Source organism: Puma concolor, chromosome B4 (genome assembly GCF_028749965.1).
Source record: "Puma concolor isolate L17-30 chromosome B4, mPumCon1.1.hap2, whole genome shotgun sequence".
NCBI lineage: Eukaryota > Metazoa > Chordata > Mammalia > Carnivora > Felidae > Puma > Puma concolor.
Genome location: NC_141673.1, coordinates 125,274,341 through 125,294,231, shown reverse-complemented (window position 1 = coordinate 125,294,231; position 19,891 = coordinate 125,274,341). Strand labels below are relative to the sequence as shown.

Sequence of the window (19,891 nt, the reverse complement as noted above, 5' to 3'; positions counted from 1 at the left end):
CGTCGGGCTCTGGGCTGATGGCTCAGAGCCTGGAGCCTGTTTCCGATTCTGTGTCTCCCTCTCTCTCTGCCCCTCCCCCGTTCATGCTCTGTCTCTCTCTGTCCCAAAAATAAATAAAAAACGTTTGAAAAAAAAAAAAATTTAAAAAAAAGAAATAAGTTCACCCTGAAGGTGCAATTTTTGGACTGCAATTTCATATTACACAACATGAAATTTAATATCAAAATGATTCCACCTGTTCAGTGTCCAAGGTCTTTTAACTGAGCCTCAGCAAGAACATGTAGAAGATTTTGCTGCTGCCAGACATAGGCTCTACCCCAAGCAATGAATTCTTACCTAGTTCTGTGCAAGCAGAATGCTTATATAGTAAAATCATGTTCAAAATAACAAAGGAGATTTCAGCAGGAAGAATTAATTATTAATTTAGCCTTTCTGAAATTTGGTTTGTCATTTATTGAAATTTTATTGAAGAGGAATATGCCCATGTTGTTTGAATCTTAAACTTAGATATTAATGGCTTGTAAATATTTGATGTTTTTTGTGATTCACTCATTCCTACAATACAAACTTATTAAGCACCCTACCATGGGCAAAGCTCATTCCCATGCACTGGAGATAGAGTGATGAGCCAGGCATACTCTCCATGATTCTTCCATTTTTACAATACGATTCCCTTTCACCTCAGAAAGAGGAATACCTCTAATCGTTGAGTAAGAGTAGAAGATATTTTTTGAAATATCTGAATCAGCACTGGGTGGTTTTCAGAGTTTTATTTGGGAGCCCTCAAACTTAAACAGAGTATTTATTTAAAATGTTTTGTATATAACTAGAACAGTCATTCACATAGCTCTTCATAAATTCTAAGTACTATACCATGACTCCGAAATGTTTATTCCTTTAGTGTTTCCAATAATTGCATAATCACGGTCTCCATTTTCTAGGTTAGAATACAGAAAGACCTGCACATTAGGAAACTTACTCTAGTTTTATTTTACAAAATGGCTTAGATAGGCTTTAAACATAGACAGTTTATCTACCAGTCCATAATCCAACTGCTATGCCATATTGCTTCCCAGCTTTTCCAAGATAGTTGACCCTGCTTTTATTCTACTGAAAAAAAAAATATAATTACTCTTTTAGAAAAGTGTAATCCGTATTCAAGTCTATGGACTCTTAACATTTTATGGACCATTGGGATCATAAGCAATGATTTGATCATTTGGACATGGCAGACACCTGAGGTTCTGTCTATAGGCCTGCACATGAACAAATTAATAAAGGAACACTTATCTGATTTCTTATTTACAGAACATTGCATCACATATTTAAATGGTTAGATGTATCCAGACAATAGAGAACCCTTTTCCTTTTGTGTATCAGTATTTCCTTATAAAAACATTGTAGTCCTTATTATTTTTTCCAGTTTTGCCTCTTTTTAATAATTTCCAATCTCTCAGTCTGTCAAATTTATTTTTCTTTTCCAGCATATCTGTTATGAAGAACAATTTATATAAATTTGTTATATGAATTTTTGAAATTTAATTTTTATTTTTTGTTTTGATAATTTGAGAGACATTATTTGCATTTATTCTATCATCTCATCTTAAAAGGAAAACATGTAGGTTTTCATATAGTCATATAAAAGGATAACACATCTTAGGGAAAATGATAATTCTTTCATGAAAAATGATTGTTTAGATTTGGTGAAAAGGTGCTCTTGAGTTTGCACAATAAATATTTGTATAAAATCACTGAGGTAAATCTTTAGTCCTTGTTAACTCATTTCTAACTGTTCTAAATTTTCTTTAGAATATATGAATACTTCTGGGGTGCATGGGTGGCTCAGCTGGTTAAGTGTACGACTTTGGCTCAGGTCATGATCTCATAGCTCGTGAGTTCTAGCCCCACGTCAGGCTCTGTGCTGACAGCTCAGAGCCCAGAGCCTGCTTCAGATTCTGTGTCTCCCTTTCTCTCTGCCCCTCCCTCTCTCACGCTCTATCTCCTTCTCTCTCACAAAAAAAAAAAAAAAAACAAACAAAAAAAACCCAAAACTTAAAAAATAATAACATTTATGAATACTTCTTATCTTAACACACAAACAGATATTTGGCATGCAGAGAAATATAACAGAAGTACTCTGAGTTAATCTCACTCAGAAATTTGAAACTAAACAGTTTGTGACTATTTACGTTCCATGAAACAGTGTTCATTGTTCGTCTAAGCAGTGGTAATGTCACAAACTGAAGGTGGGATTTCTAAACATTTTAGCAACTCCTGTTATTATTTCTAATCATTTCTAATTCTTTTGGATTCCATATAAATGGAAGCTCGCTGTCAAACAGTGGAACACATAAGGATTTTGTTCACCACATACGTTAATCAAAGGCAAATCCAAATCTTTTTAATTTCAAAGATGTGGGAAATTTAAAAAAAATGCAGCTCATGTTATTGAGGTTTGATATCTTTGCTTTCACATAGTTGGGATGGATAGATCTGAGGAGTGGCAAGAATTGGGCAGAACAGAGGGTGCGTCACATCCTCATTCTCTTGGTGCTCTCTGTCACCGGATTGGCCTCCTCTCCATATGCAGTGAGGCTGTAAGAAATGAGCAGGCAATGGGGCGCCTGGGTGGCGCAGTCGGTTAAGCGTCCGACTTCAGCCAGGTCACGATCTTACGGTCAGGTCACGATCTTACGGTCCGGGAGTTCGAGCCCCGCGTCAGGCTCTGGGCTAATGGCTCGGAGACTGGAGCCTGTTTCTGATTCTGTGTCTCCCTCTCTCTCTGCCCCTACCCCGTTCATGCTCTGTCTCTCTCTGTTCCAAAAATAAATAAACGTTGAAAAAAAAAAAAAAAAGAAATGAGCAGGCATTGTTTTGGATCAAGAACCACAGAGGCAGCAGTGGGTGGGTTTGTGGCTCCTACAGGTTTTCGGTGCCACCTGTCCTAAAAATCTAAACAAGAGGCACTGATATTGCCATTTTCACATTTTAGGTGTTGAGGGTGGCACAGATATCACATGACCCTCAGACTTTCTGGGTCAGTTTCATTATGGGAGTATCGTTACGAGATTCCAGCCTGATAATCCTGTATTTAATGTTTGCCTCAATTTTTGAATGCTTGGACAGCTCAATTGACATCTTTCTTTCTTTCTTTTTTTTTTTTTTTAAGATTGTCCTCAGGGCAAAGCGTGGTGTCAGTTACATGGGAGATGTAGCAGTGGATGATATTTCCTTTCAAGATTGTTCCCCCCTACTTAGCCCAGACAGAAAGTGTACTGCTCAAGAATTCACGTGTGCAAACAGGCACTGCATTGCAAAGGACAAGCTGTGTGATTTTGTGAATGATTGCGCTGATAATTCAGATGAGTCTCCTTTCATTTGCAGTAAGTGGAAGTTTTCTGTTTCCTTGCTTTTGCCTTTATCTCCTGCAACCTTGCACTGTATGTGGTGTGTTAATTGCTGAAACATAGAAAAAGTATATATGGTTCAGCACCCAGAGCAGGTAAGGTGATTGACCTATTTAAATATGTTTCTTTCTTTCTCTCAGCACTAAATTTAGAACTGTAATTCATTTTAAAATGAGTTGGTGGGGGTGCCTGGGTGGCTCATTCGGTTAAGCGTCTGACTTCTGCTAAGGTCATGATCTCATGGTTCACGAGTTCGAGCCCCTCATCGGGCTCTGTACTGGCAGCTCAGAGCCTGGAGCCTGCCTCGGATTCTGTGTCTCCCTCTCTTCCTGCCCCTCCCCCACTCACTGTCTGTCTCTGTCAAAAACAAACAAAAACATTAAAACAAGTTGGTGGGGGCACCTAGGAGGCTCAGTCGGTTGAGCATCCAACTTCAGCTCAGGTAATTATCTCAGCATTCATGAATTCAAGCCCTGCGTCGGGCTCACTGATGTCAGCACAGATCTTGCTTTAGATCCTCTGTCCCCCTCTCTCTCTGCACCTCCCCACTCATGCTGTGTCTCCTAAAAATAAATAAACATTTAAAAATCGAGTTGGGAGCTTGGTGTGTTTGAGATAACTGGCTATAGATTGGGAAACAAGCGTCTTCAAAGACAAACAGAATGGAAACAAATACTTTTCATGTGAAGGCAAGTTTTGGAGAAAAGACAAGCAAAGCGTCCGTCAAAGCCAATTCATGCTGGGCTGACAAGCCTCTATCCTTTGATGCATTTTAGAGTTGTCATTCCTTTATGTAAATTATGAGATGTGATAAATTGTTAAAAAAATAAATACCCAGATAATATATTAGACAAAGTGATCTTCTAAAGGATATACGTATCAATTATATGATATTGTAGGAGACCAACAGCACCTATTAAGATATCCTCAGCTAAATGGGCCATATATGCTCATTTGGGTAAGTCTGTAAATTGTGCAATGCAGTCCAGTGATTACCTCATCTCATTGCAAATGAGCTGAATACAGATTGTCAAAATGAAGGTTGACAAATTATTCTGTTTGTAATAATTTCTGAGCAAGAATATTGTAGTTTGAGCCTTTTATTGTTTTGTTTTTGTTTTTGGTCTGTTGAACCAAATCTGGAATATCCAGAACAACTTCAGTATAAGAAGAGCTCACATTTGTATAGAACTTTTACATTTCAAAGCCCTTTTATCTACTAATCTCTACCTGATCTTCACAGAAGCCCTGCAGGGTGAGTGGGACACATATTATTAGTGCATTCCATAGATGAAGCTCTTAACAGACGTGGTTATGTTTTGTCAGTTTTAAGACTGATGTTGACAGATTTGGTCATAGAATCAGGTGTTTTATGATTCACTTCTTTGTCCAAGCTCCCCTTCCAGCTATGTGTAAAACCGAACCTTAAAAAGACATATAAAAATGTTATACATGTAGAAGTCCTATTTATATCATGTAACTGTTCCTTTAGTTGTGGATTATTTCTTACATCTATTATTACCACAGATGAACCAAGCAAAACTATTTGGCGACTTTTGAATTCTATATTAATATATATCTTTACCTTATAAATATTTTCTGCATATTGAGTTACTTTCTGCATCAGATGCTTTTACATTCTCTTCATTGTAATTTTCATTTCAGTATCACAGAAATCTCTTAGGTTATCAGTCAAATAGAACAGACATTTTGCTTTTGAATTTTATGAGTCATGTGGCAAATGCATCTCTTTCTCAAGATCAAATTTGATCCCATTTTTTAATAGTTAAAGTATCGATTTATTTATGGTTAAGTTTTCCTTGTACTCTGTGTATTTATGTTCTAAGTTTGTAACTATTTCTAGGAATGCTTTATCTGTATTTAGGAAAGGATGCTGATGTACTAAGAGAGTCTGAAAATCTGGGACCTTACTGTCTTGGTAGTGTTTTGTTTTGTTTTGTTTTTGTATAGTTGGCACATACTCTTAGATTAGTTTTAGGTGTACAATATAGTGATTCAGCAACTGTGTACAATATGCTGTGCTCACAAGCTACCATCTGTCACCATACAAGGCTGATACAATACCATTGACTATATTCCCTATGCTGTATTTTTCATCCCCATGGCTTATTCCACAATTGGAAGCCTAGGTCTCCCACTCCCCTTCACCCATTTTGCCCCTCCCCCTCCCCTCCTCTGTCAACCCTCAGTCTCTTCTCTGTATTTATAGGTTTGATTCTGCTTTCTGTTTGTTTCTTCATTTGTGCTTTAGATTCCACATATAAATGAAACCATACGGTATTTGTCTTTCTCTGACCTATTTCACTTAGCATAATATTGGTAGTCCTTTTGTATGAAAACAAAGAAAAAAGTAATCATAAGACTTTGGAGGGAAAGTTGTACCAGAAGGTGCTTTTTAGTGAATCCATTGCCAGATCACTCTTGTTAAAAGTTTGAGTGGGGTTACTTATATCAGTAATATTGGAGCATGACGGCTGAATTGCTTCTAGATATTACAGCATATAGAAAAAAAAAAGAACGACTTTTTCAGTTCATTAGAACGAATCAACGGCAACAAAAAGTCAGAACAAACCATAAAAAGAAACCCACATTTTGATATTGGTTCTCATACATTAATATGTTTTTTTAATCTTTATTTATTTTTGAGAGAGAGAGAAAAAAAGTGCAAGATGGGGAGGGGCAAGGAGAGAGGGAGACAGCAGATCCTTGGCCCCTGATGTGAGGCTCAAACTCATAAACCCTGACTGAGATCATGGCCCGAGCCCAAGTTGGAAGTCTGACACTTAGCTGACTGAACCACCCAGGCACCCTCATGAGTATGATTTTTCAAATAACATTGTTTATTTTTACTAAGTATTATTTTTTAAGTTTATTTATTTATTTTGAGAGAGACTGAGAAAGAGAGAATCCCAAGCAGGATCTGCACTGTCAGCAGGGAGCCTGATGTGGGACTGGAGCTCACGAAACCAGGAGATCATGACCTGGGCTGAAACTGACTTAGATGCTTAATCAATTGAGCCACCTGGGTGCTCCTATTATGTATTTTTTTAAGTTTATTTAATTTTTTTTTTTTTTTTTAGTCATCGGTACACATGATGTGGGGCCTGAACTCACAATCCCCAGTTGCATATTGTCCCTGCTAAGCCAGCCAGGTGCCCCTTTATTACGTAGTTTTAAAAATTCTCCTAGGGACGCCTGGGTGAGTCATTGGCTTCAGCATTTGACTTTGGCTCCGGTCATGATCTCACAGTTTGTGAGTTTGAGCCCCCCATCAGGCTCTTTGCTGGCAGTGCGGAGCCTGCTTCGGATCCTCTGTCCCTCTCTCTTTCTCCCCGTCCTCTGCTCACAAGAGGAGCTTGTGAGGAGCTCCGCTCTCTCAAAAATAAACAAACATTTAAAAAATTCACCTATATTCCCATTCTACAGGATTACATGTTTTATTTATAGAGTGGCTAGAATATGCTACATGAATTATGAGTTATTATCCTGTGTATAATGTAAACTTTGATGCTTTAATTAGACCCAGGAGAATAGGAAGAAAAAATCTTGACAATTACCATAGCAACTGATTTCAAGAAATTTGGCTGGTAACTAGTCAAATATTTAGCCTGAAATTCCACTGTGTTTGGGGTTTTTAATTGTTGGTTTCTTGAGAATTCTAGGTAAAGACTGATCATATATCATGACTCTAATTTCCAAAGTATCCTTAAGTAGAAGTACACCATGGAGGAATAGTGGAAGGAATTTAAAAACTCTTTTTACAGGAATGGATTATCTCTGATAATGTAATATTTTATATCATTTTATAAAAGAATCCTTTAAAAAACAAAAGCACTTGCTGCTTTAATTTTCTGTAGATTAGTATAGACTCTGAAAAGAAAATTCGGCAGAAAGATGAGAATGTTATTTTTGGCTTTATTATGTAAATAACATGTCTAAAATATGGGATGTGGTCAAAGAAGAAAGTGATTTGTACATCCAACAACTCTAAAATCTTATCTGAACGTATCTTTGCCACTGATATAGATGCACCTTTGGAAAGCAGCCATATTTTTTGTTTCACCATATACTCCAATTAGCATATTTATTGTTCATACACAATTAAGAGGGTCTCACGCATACTGGAAATGATTTAATTCTGTACCCTAATTAGTAAGGATGCTGGATATTTAATCAACACAATTAGTAAGTAATCTGAACTTAATGGGCAAATGTAACACTGTATTTACTATCTGCAGATATCGATTGTTTGCAAGCACACACAGAATACTTACCAAAAAAGAGAGATTATATTATTAAACATTAAGGCAATTGCAATTGTTTTAAGTGGATTAAAGTGACATAGACCCTGTCTTTTTAATTAGGCTTGAAATCTATTGGAAAACAAAAGCAGGAAAATACCTATTGGTTGGGACAAACACACTTTTAATAATAACCTATGCTTCCCCTCCAAAAAAAATTACAGTAAAATAAGAAAAGGTTTTAAATAAATAGTAATAATAACAATGCTTAAAAATCTTGTGCCGTTTAGCTAAGCGAGTACTTAAAGGAAAATTTATAGACTCAACTCCTTATATTAGAAACTAATTACCTAATAGTGCAAATTAATGGAATAGAACTTAGTTGTTAAGATGGAGAGGGTTGGAAAAGACATAAAATTTTAAAACGCTGTCAAGAATGATCAAGGGAAGTAGAGAAAACAGAAATAGCAAATAAATTTGAGCATAAATTTATTGAGAAGTTATGTGTCAAGCAGTGTTGAAGACACCTAGTTACATCAGTAAGTAAAACAGACAAAAATCCTTTTCCTCATTTTCTTGATTTAAACAGAAAATGTTCTCCTCCCCTTCCCCCTGCCCCACCACCACATTTGTGTATAAATGACAGAGTTTGTTAAAAGGTGACAAGTACTTTGAGAAAATACAGTGTGGGCCGCTGGGTGGCTGAATCCCTTGAGCCATCAACTCTTGACTTCAGCTCAGGTCATGATCTCCCAGTCATGGGATCAAGCCCTGTGTAGGGCTTTACACTGAGCTGAGCACGGAGCCTGTTTGGGATTCTGTTTTGCTGCCCCTCCCCCACACTATTCGTTTTCTCTCTCTCTCTCTCTCTCTCTCAAAATAAATAAACTTAAAAAAAAAAAAAAACAGAGTAAATTGAGGGACACCATAAATGGAGGGAGTGCAAATTGCAGTATTAAGGAGGTGATAAGAACAGACCTGGATGAAAAATGTACAAGCAAATCTTTGAGGCAGGTCTGGGACTTAGACAATACATGTTCTTTGCCTTTAAAAAAAATTATTATAGCCATCTTAGTGCGTATAGAGGGGAATCCCATTATGGTTTTGATTTATTTGCCTTTGCCTACTAACTAATAATGTTAAGCATCTTTTCTTGCACTTATTAGCCATTTATATGTCTTTTTGGAGAAATGTCAAAATCCTTTGCCCATCTCTTTAGTGGGTTATTTGTCTTTTATTGTTGAGTTGTAGGAATTATTTATATATTCTGGATATTAACTTGTTATCAAATACATGATTTGCAAATTTTTTTTCTCATTCTGTAGGTTGCCATTTTTATTTTACTTTTTATTTTTAATAGATTTTTTTAAAAGTAGTTTGAAATTCACAGCAAATCAGAGCTACCATACACATACAGCCTTGCCCATTATTAGTGTCCCCCACCAGGGTGGTGATTTGTTACAATCAATGAACCTACATCAATGTGTCCCTCACATTCCGTAGTTTACTTCAGGTTCCCTCATGGTAAAAGGATGTTTGATAAATAATGTAGTGCACTCTTATACTCAATTACAAAATAACAGATTCATTAAAGTCATTACAAGTATTTTTAAACAGATTTTTCCTACTGAATAAAATCATCCTCAAAATACCATTTTTTAGAAATATTATATCAGCGTGCAATTTATCGGTTAGAAAATAACCTAAACTCGTCTACTCAAATCTGGGTCTATGGACAAATAAATCTTTTGTTAGAGTTCAGTACCCATCCCAGAATTATAAGTTGCATTGTAAGAACATTCTTCGGTGAGTTGTATGTGCATTAAAATTTGAGAAGCGCTAATCTAAACAATACACAATTTTAAAAAAGTTGTCTGATGAAAAGAGAGAACTGTTATTTTCTTATTGACACATGCACACGTATCAGGCTTTTAATCATTGGCAATAACTAGTGTTTTAAAATAAAATAATTTTGTGTATATCTTCTTGATGAATTTAATTGGTACAGTTATATTGAAGTCAGGATTTAGTGGTTATGTATGTATTTGATTACCAGATATAGTTTTTTGGAGATACTAAGAAAAATTTTAAATGACCATTAATTCATTCATTCAGGAATATTTATGTAACATCTATTATGTGCCAGGGTTTGGATGCAGTGAATGATGTAGACAAATTTCCTGCATTGGTTGATGTAGACAATGATGAAGACAAATTTCCATTGGTTGGGTGGTCACTCCAGTGGTGCGGAGGGACACAAACAAACGAAATAAGTAAAATGGCACGATTTATTTCATAATGGTAAGTGCTCTAGCAAGATGTTAAATAAAGAAAAGTAGAAAAAATGTCTGGAATGGTGGCTGTAGTTTCAAATAGGGCAGTCAGAGAAGTCCTTATTGAGAAATTAAAATTTGAACAAAGTGAAAAAAATGGTTAAGCTAAGTTATATCAGGTATTTGTGACTGAATTTTTTAAGATAGTCAAAAAATATTTTAGAAGTCAGCAGTAATGAAAATAATCCTTTCTATATTTTCACCATGTCAATAGCAATGTCCTTTGATTTCTATAAATGTGTGACTATAATTTCCCAACACACTTAGTTATCCTTTAGGATTTTGTTTGTTTTGAGTTGACTTATTTATATCCTGACTTCCCTCTCTCATTTGTTATAGCAGAATTCGCACATTTTTGATGTATTTTGGGGGACCAGAGGGTGTGGTTTGATATTCTGATATATGTTTTACTTTTTGCTGACTGTAAGATTATATATAATTGCTTATCTACCATATCCAGTTGAGTGCTCCATACGAAACTTTTTAGCATATCAGAATTTGTGTTCATTGTGGCAAAAATGCAATTGAAAGTGTAGGGTCCCCCAGTAGGAGGGTGACAGTGCAGTAAGGCACATCAGTGAAAACCACTGACCTAGACAATTACTTCATTCTTTGTCAGTGATCATATAAAGTCTAAACAAGCACTTTGTAATTAACACTTGTAATTAACACTTGTAATTAAAGCACTTTGTAATTAACAAGCACTTGTAAATTAACACAAATTTACTTTCCATTTGTTTATTTGGTAAACATTGGGTACCACTGATATAAATGGCCCTGGAGCATAAACAAACAAAAACAAGATACAACCTAAATAATCGTGGCACTGCTTGTCTAGTAAAAGAGACAGGTACAAACATTTGCATTATGAATGAGAGTCAGAATAAGTACAAATCACTTTTGGAGGGGATAAGGGGAGGTAATTTAGTTATATATAAAATACTAATCCCAGCTTGACCTTTCAAAAGTAATACATCAGCTTGAAAACAACTAGTATGTTTTTAGAGACTTTATTAATCATAGATTGTGAATAGCTTTTGGTTTCTTTGGGAGATTATGCGAGAAGCAGGCCAGGTATCATAATGTGTTAAAAAAGCAGGCTTCCTGTGATGTCTTAAGCATCAGAGATTCATTATTGTAGACTGTAGCTGGATGGGGCTCAGAAAGCTCTTGTTCGAAAGCTCTTGTCTTGTTGCATCCTCACGACTCCTGAAACAGAATGCTACGGGCACCAGTGACAGTCACAACAAAGTTTATTACAATGAGAGGCAAGGCCGACCAATAGGGACCAACACTCTTGATAAGAGGGTGGCCCCGAACAGCCGGGGTACAGAGTTTTTATAGCCGATCACATCGTTTTGTCATCACCTGGAAACAGAACAAAGAAACAGTTTCCAGATGAGTCAGAAACAGTTGCCAGATGAGTTAGAAACAGTTGCCTAATGAGGTGTTTATTTTAGACTTTCTGCCTCTAAGTTGCAACCAGTGGATCTCCTTGACCCTGCCTCTGACGCTCTTTTCTTTGAACTTTTGTTTCCTAATTGGTGAAGCCTAATTTACAAGAGTAAAGCAAGGCTGTTACCTCTTAACCTTCAGTATCAACACAAAGCTGTTATTTTTCAAGCTAAGCGTTAGCCCTACACTACAATTTAACCCTTGCAGTCTTTCCAAAATTATCGATACTGGTCCCTGCTCTCACTATCCCAGTGTTTTAAGAGACGTGTTAGGGTAGTATTTTTTATATTTTGAAATCAAGTAGTTATCAAAAACAATTTCTGTGTTAGGAGCATTGTTCAATCAATTTGTGCATTGCAAATTTTCAAAAGGTTGGTACTATCAATAAAATTTTCTAAATTGTCCCCCAAACCCTTTTTGTATGGGAACAAATATATTCTGTACTGAACATTTGTTTTGTGAAACAGCCTGGAAAATTTTTCTTAGAGAATTTATTATTATTACTTGATAGAATACGGAAATACAAAGGAAGTTAAATTGCTAGTGATGTCATCCAATGAAAATTGGAAAATGATGTTTTTTTAACTTTGAATTTTGAAGTAATTATAAACTCATAGGAAGTTACAAAGATAGTAGTGAGAAATCTTGTGTACCCTTCTTGCATTTCCCTCAATGCTACTATAATATTAAAACTGGGAAACTGACATTGGTTTCATATGCGTGTGTAAATTCTATGGAAATGTATTACATGAGTAAATTCATGTAAGCATTACCACAATCAAGATATCCCATATTCATTAAAAAAAGATACTCCATCTTCATAAAGATCTTCCTTGAGCTACTTGCTCATAGTTATACTTACTTCTCCCACCTCCAGCCTTGGGAAACTACTACTTTGTTACCCATTTTTACGGTTTGTCATTTTGAGAAGGTTATGTACATGGAGCCATACAGTAGGTGCCCTTTTGAAACTTTTTTTTTTCATTCAGCATAACCTCTTGTGATCAGTCAAAATTGTATGCATAAGTCATTTTTTATTTTATTATTATTTTTTTGGTACCGAGTCATGTCTTGTGGCATGGATGTACTATTTTTCAGAGCAGCTGTGTTATTTTACATTACCACCAACAATGCATGAGAGATGCAGTTTATATGGTTCTTTGTGAGTAATATCTTAACTATTTTTATTTTCGCTGGCTTTCTGGTGTGGAGTAATAATACCTAATCATGGTTTTAATATGCACTTTTGTGACAGCTAGTGATGTTGAATGTATTCTTGTAGGTTTCTTTGCCATCTATATATCATCTTTGGTGAAATGTTTCCTCATGTCTTTTGCCTGTTTTCTAATTTAACTTTTTGAAATTGTTGAGTTTTGAAGGTTTTATAAATATAGATATAAGTCCTTTGACAGATAAGTGAGTGGCAAATCTTTCCCCCAGGTTTTAAATTGTCTTTTCATAGTCTTAATAGGAAAAGAGCAAATGTTTATTTTTATTTTGGTATAACCCTTAGATCTTTTCTTTTAGAGATCATGATTTTGATAACGTATCTGAAAATACAAAGTCTGAAATCTCTAATTTTTTTCTGTATTTTGTTCTAAAACTCATATAGCATTATATTTTATATTTAAATTTATGACTTATGTTTTAAATTTTTATTTAAGGTGTGAGGTTTAGGTCAAGATATTTTCCCCCTATGACTATCTAATTCCTGCATCATGAATGATAAGACTGTTCTCCCTTCATTTTAGTGTTTTTGTACTTTGGCCAAGTATTGGCTGTACTTGTGTAAAGCTATGTCTGGGTTCTCTATTCAGTTTTACTGATCCAGGCATCTATTCCTCCATCATTACTACAGTCTTGTTAACTAAAGCTAGCTATATAATTTTGAAATTGGGTAGAGTGATTCCTCCTAATATTCCTCTTTTTCAAAATAATGTTACTCTAGTTCCTTTGACTTTTCATAAAAATTTTAGAAAAATCCTGTTCTATACAAATAAAATTTTGTTTAGCTTCATAAAAATTTCATGAAGCACATATATCAACTTGGGGATAGTTACATACTTTATATGTTGAGTCTTCCAGTCCTTGAGCACAGTATGTATGTATGTCTCTTCATCGCTTAGATTTCTTTTTCTTTCTTTCATCAGTGTTTGGTAGTTTTCATCTTAAAAGTCCCACACATACTGTTGAGGAGTAAGAATTTCCTCTGCCTTTCAAGGTTCTTCTGCTGGACCAAGAATCAAATTGACATGAGGCAGATTAACAGGAGAAAATTTTTGTTGTGTATGTACAATCAACACAGACATGGAAATTCCAAAAACAGAGAGGCAACATGATGCTTCGGTGAGCTAAGGAGATGGATAGAGGTTTGAGGTTGCAAAGGTGAGAAAGAACATTAGCAGGAAAGTGGGAGAAGATGTTTGGAAAGCAAAGGTTGCCCTATTATGTAGGTGAGTTTCTTAGGGAAGGAGGAATCTCTGTTTATAGCTGTCTTCATAGTACAAGCAGGCAATTGAGGGGCAAGAGGTAAAGAGCGTTCCCTGAATCTGCTGGGTTTTTGCTTTTAATGCAAAATAATTTTCCTGCCAGAGTGGCCCAACTTGGGGTGACTTATCCTTGTCCTCTTTATAAAATATACACCTAAATAAATATTTCATTTTTTGAAGGATTATAAATGCTATCACATTTTTTGTTTTTTATTTATTTTTGAGAGAGAGAGTGCGAGTGTGCATAGGAGTGAGAGCCAGGGAGAGGCAGAGAGAGAGAGGAGACAGAGGATCCAAAGCAGGCTTGATGGACCGAGCCCCCAGGTGCCCAAAGGCTATTACATTTTTTTTTTTTTTTTTAATTTATTTTTGGGACAGAGAGAGACAGAGCATGAACGGGGGAGGGGCAGAGAGAGAGGGAGACACAGAATCTGAAACAGGCTCCAGGCTCTGAGCCATCAGCCCACAGCCCGACGCGGGGCTTGAACTCACAGACCGCGAGATCGTGACCTGGCTGAAGTCGGACGCTTAACCGACTGCGCCACCCAGGCACCCCAAGGCTATTACATTTTTAATTTTGGTTTCTATGGGTTCATTGTTGGTACATAAAAATACAACTAATTTTATATATTGAACTTGTATCCTGCAACCTTGCTGACTCATTTATTAGCTTTCAGAGTTTTACAATACATTCTTTAGATTTCCTCTGTAGACATATCATCTGAAAATTGGGACTGTTGGAAGTCTTCCTTTCTGGTCTTTGTACCTTGAAGATTTGGTAGAAATGTCCAGTGATTAATCTGAGCCTAGAGATTTCTTTTTCAGGGATTTTTAAATTATGAGTTCAGTTTCCTTTATAGTTATGAATTTGTGCAAATTATTTTGTATTGGCCAAGTCTGTGCTTTGCAAAGCATGGGTCCATTTCATGTCAGTTGTCAAGTGTGCATGTAGAGTTGTTTATATCATTGTTGTGTTATCTTTTTGATACCCACAAGGTTTGATATATCCTGTTTCATTCCTACTATAAGTGACTTATGTCTTCTTTCTCTTTGCTTTGCTAATCATTTTTTTAATTGAAAATGCCAATTAATTAAAGAGGAGACATAGCTACTAACCCTTTTATAAATACGACATAAGTAATTTGTCAAAATATGATTCAAAGTTCAAGTAGTTGAATTATAAAAACAAAGAATCTTAGAATTTGAGAGGGTAAAAGAAGTTAGTCCAACCTCTTTGGAATAGGATCTAACACTAAGACTTCTGCTAAGGACTCATTTTTCTCAATTACAATTAGTCCTATATTTCCATCCTAGCACATATCACACTCTATTAAAATGTGAGAGAAATCCACTAGGACATGTTTCTTGGTGGATCAGCCCAACGTTTAAATTGCTACTGCTAGTGATAAATGAATTACCAACGAATAAAGGAATCATTTCTATAACTTCCCCAACCTGGCAAAGTAGGCGGGAAGGAAGATTCACCCAATTCCTGCTTAAATGCTTTCATACGAAATAGTACACTACCTCTTTTCATCTAAAGGAATCCCTTGTCATAATGTTTTTCCTAATATTGAATCAGTATTTCCATATTTGCAAAGTATGGGTTTTTAATGATAATCTTTCTTATTACTTGTAATTCTCTATGATAAAACTTTAAGAATTGGCAACAGATACCATTGATTCTGCACATCTTATTCTTCTTTCTGATGTTTGTAGTCCTAGTGTCTGTATAAATATTCTTGAATTCTTTAATAACATCATATATGCATGATTTTAGAGCTCTACTCTCTGGCCTTCCTCTTAATGTATGGTTTCAATTCTCAAATTTTCCCTTAAACATGAGAATTAAGTATTCAGAAAATACCACAGTACTCTAATTAGAATTAGACCATCACAAAAATATTCAGTATCCCCCTTGTTTCATCTACTGTAACAGATTCATACAGCCTAGGAATTTTAGGAGTTTAGTTTTTATTCTTTTAGTTAGTCTTATGTTGATCATGACTAAGAACAATGAGCAGGAAGTTGCATGAATAAATAACAAATAAGGAAGATTCCAAATAGTAAGAATTACAAAGATAGTAGGAAAGACCCAAAGGAAAGAAAGATCACCTGGTGAGTTTGTGGAATAGAAATCTTAGCATATGGAGCATTTAGATTAAGAGGGGGAAATGGCTAGAAATGAGTTCAGAGAGACAAGGAGGGGAATCTGGTAGTCCACTTTAAGAAATTTGTGTTTTAACTTGGAGTAACAGAAAGTCATTTTAGGATATTAAATAGGGAAATAATATAATAAAATTTAGTGTTTAGAAAAATCACTCTGACAGCAGTGTGGTTGACAGTAATTATGAAGGCATGGGGATTAGTCAGGAAACTCTATTAGTATTCCATTAAAGAGATAATAGTTTCAGGGTACATTCAATGAAGATGGAAAGAAGTGAATACATGTTTAGAAGAGAAAAATCTATAAATGTGATTGTTAACTGTGGAGGATTTCTGGGTTGGATAAGTGAGTAACTGGAAGTTTCATTTACTCTTCTTAATTAATGAAACAAGGGAATGAGGTGATTTTAAAGTACATTATTTCACTTTTTGATTTGTCTAGTTTGAGATGTGTGTGGGCCTTCCAAATGGAGATCTGTCCAATAAACAGCTAAATAGATCTTAAGCTTGGGAAGGCATTTCTGCAGCAGACATAAAATTGGGAACCATCAATATATGACGGTAATTAACATAATCAAATGGATAATATCACATAAGGAGGGTATGTACAATGTGAAGAGAAGAAATTGCATAGGATCAAACCCTGAATATACCAATATTTATGAGGAAGAATCTTATAAGAGAGACAGAGAAAGGAAGTAACTAGAAGGAAAAGGAAAGAAAAAAACCCAGATTCTGGTGTCATAGAAGACAAGGAAAGTTATAATTCTGAAAGGAAAAAGTGGGTAACATTATCAAAGATGCAAACGTCAAATAAGTACTGAAAAATCTGTTAGATTTAATAATAAGTGGGTAATTGGCAATCACCAAGTGTCATTTTCAGAAAGTGATAGAAATATGGGTTTGGAAATTACTGTTAACATGCAGTGGTTTTAAATCTATTCCCCACCTGCAGTCATTCTGGATGATACCTATCTCATCCATTTACATTTAAACTGAAAAGTAGGAATTGCCACGTATTGATATTAAAATTCCATTATCAAAGTTTCTACCAATCATTGAGCCTATCCAAACTCATATAATCAGTGTAAACAGACAATCTAGTTGAATGGTTATATACCTTCCCCATATCTTCATTCTATCATCAATCAATTTATTCCAGTTATATTAAGAAATAATTGACTTACATCATTTTTGTAAGTTTAGTGTGTACAGTATGATGGTTTTATTTACATATATTGTGAAATGATACCACAACAGTTTCAGCTAACATATATCTTCTTATTTTATTTTATTGAAATGTTTATTTTTGAGACAGTAGGAAAGGAAGAGGGAGTGGGGGGAGGGGCAGATAGAGGGAGACAGAGGATCTGAAGCAGGCTTTATGCTGACAGCAGAGAGCTCAATGTGAGGCTTGAACTCCTGAACAGTGACATCATGACCTGAGCTGAAGTTGGATGCTTAACCGACTGAGCCACCCAGGCGCTCCTGTTTTGATATCTTTTGATGTCAATATGCTTTAACAACTTTTCATTTTCTTTTGTGTTTTTACCACAGAATTTTGTTTGTGGTTACCATAGGGCTTACATAAAATTTCTTAAATTTTAGCACCTTATTTTAAACTGAAAACAACTTAACTTTTATATTAGTAAATTTTACACTTTTGATTCCCCCCCCCCCAAATTTTTAAAAAATGTTTATTTATTTTTGAGAGAGCTAGAGAGAACAAGCAGGGGATGGGCAGAGAGAGAGAGGGAGAGAGGGAATTCAGGGCAGAGCCCAATGCAGGGCTCAGCCCACTAACTATGAGATCATGCCTTGAGCCAAAATCAAGAGTTGAATGCTCAGCCAGCTGAGCCGCACACGTGCTCCCTCCCCTTACATTTTCAAATCATTTATGTCATAATTTACATGTTTTAAAAATATTATGAAAGGAATAACATATTATGGTAGTTATCATGATTTCATTATATTTTGTAAACTTCTAAACTAGAATTGTAAATGAATTATGCATCATTATTAGCGGATTGCATAATCTAACTATAATTACATAGTTAACATTACCAGTGAGATTCACCTTTTATGTTTTGTGTTTTTGTTATTAATTAGCTTTCTTTCACTTCCACTCAACTCCCTTTAACATTTCTTGTAAAGCAGGTCTGGTGGCAATATACTCCATCACATTTTGTTTGTTTGGGAAAATCTTTGTCCCTCCTTCATTTCTGAAGGACAGATTTGCTGGGTATAGAATTATTTGTTGACAGTTATTATTATATTTTTTTCTAAAATGTTAACATATGTTATCCCATTCTCTCCTAGCCTGAATAGTTTGTGTTGAGAAATACACCAAAGTCTTATGTAGATTCCCTTGTTTATAGCTTTTCTGTATTCTCTTACTGCTCTTAAAATTTTTTCTTTGTGTTTGACTTCTGACAATTATAATTAAACTGTGTCTCAGTCTTGCCCTATTAAGGTCCAATGTATTCACAGTCCTTTGGGTGTTATGAATCTGTATGATCATTTCTCTCCCAAGCCTGGGAAGTTTTCAGCCATTAATGCTTTAAATATACGTTCTGGTTTTTTTTCTTTATCTTCTTTTTCTGGAATTCCCACAATGTACATACTGTTTCTTTTCAATGTGTTCCATATTTCCATAGACTTCCATCACTCTTTTTCATTTTTTTCTTCTTTCTCTTTTGACTGAATAATTTCTACTGTCTTATTCTCCAGGTGGCTGATTCTTTCTTCTGAATGATTGAATATATTTGAAACTCTAAATTGAATTGTTCAATTCAGTTATTGTATTTTTCAACTATAGAATTTGTATGTGTGTGAGACGGCTGTTCTTTCTCTGTTGAACACCTCATTTTTGTTCATGCATTGTTCTCCAAATCTTGTTTAGTTATTGCCTGTGTTTTTGTATAGTTCATTAAACTTTCTTAAAGAATACAGAACATAATGTAGGATTAAGTGGAAAATTTTAATATACCTAACCAAAAAATAAGCCTGATTAGATGAAAAGGATCTGTCAAAAATTAACTGTTTGTAAAAAATATAAAACATTTCTAAGGAGCATGACATAACTCAAATTTGCTATAATGTGCCATCTACAATTTCAGCGTATAAGTAAAAAGAAAAAAAATTACACATGTCGAGAAACAGGAAAATTAACATACATTTGAGAGAACAAAAATAATCAATAGAAATTGAACCTAAGATAATGGAAAACTTAGATTTAATAAACAAGGGATTTAAAGCAGGTATTACAAATGTCTTTGAAGATATAATAAGAATATAGCTGTAATAAACAAACAGATTTGGAGGACCTCAGTGGAGAAATGAAAATGAAGAATGAGGAGAAGAAAAAGAGGGTGAGGAAGAAGGAAGAGGAGGAGGTAAAGGCAAAAGGAAGAATACTAAAATAAACAAAGGGAACTTCTAGGGTTAAAAAATGCATTATCTAAAATAAAATTTGCTGGATGGACTTAGTCATACATAGACAACAGAAGAAAGATCATTGAACTTGAAGACAGATCTAATTAGAAGTTATCTAATTAAGAAGAGAAAAAAAGAAAATAAACTGATCAATGCCTTAGTGATCTACACAACTCCATCATATATTCTTATGTACATGTACATGAAACAACAGAAGGGAATGAGGAAAAATGAGGCAGCAAAATATTTGAACAAATAATTATCAAAATCTTTCCAAATTTGTGGAAAACATCACCTTAAAGTGATTAGGATGATCAAGACAACATAAATGAAAATTGGTACAT

At 35.1% G+C, this 19,891-nt stretch overlaps 1 protein-coding gene across 2 annotated transcripts in view; it reads left to right on the top strand.

Annotated features, from left to right (window-relative positions):
* The window catches only part of MALRD1 (MAM and LDL receptor class A domain containing 1), a 784,828-nt gene that overhangs the window by 320,013 nt on the left and 444,924 nt on the right, over positions 1-19,891 (top strand). For both annotated transcript variants that reach the window (XM_086714806.1, XM_086714807.1), the window contains one exon: positions 3,170-3,383. In XM_086714806.1, the coding sequence (XP_086570932.1) occupies positions 3,170-3,383 (214 nt within the window). The remainder of the gene's footprint in view (positions 1-3,169; positions 3,384-19,891) is intronic.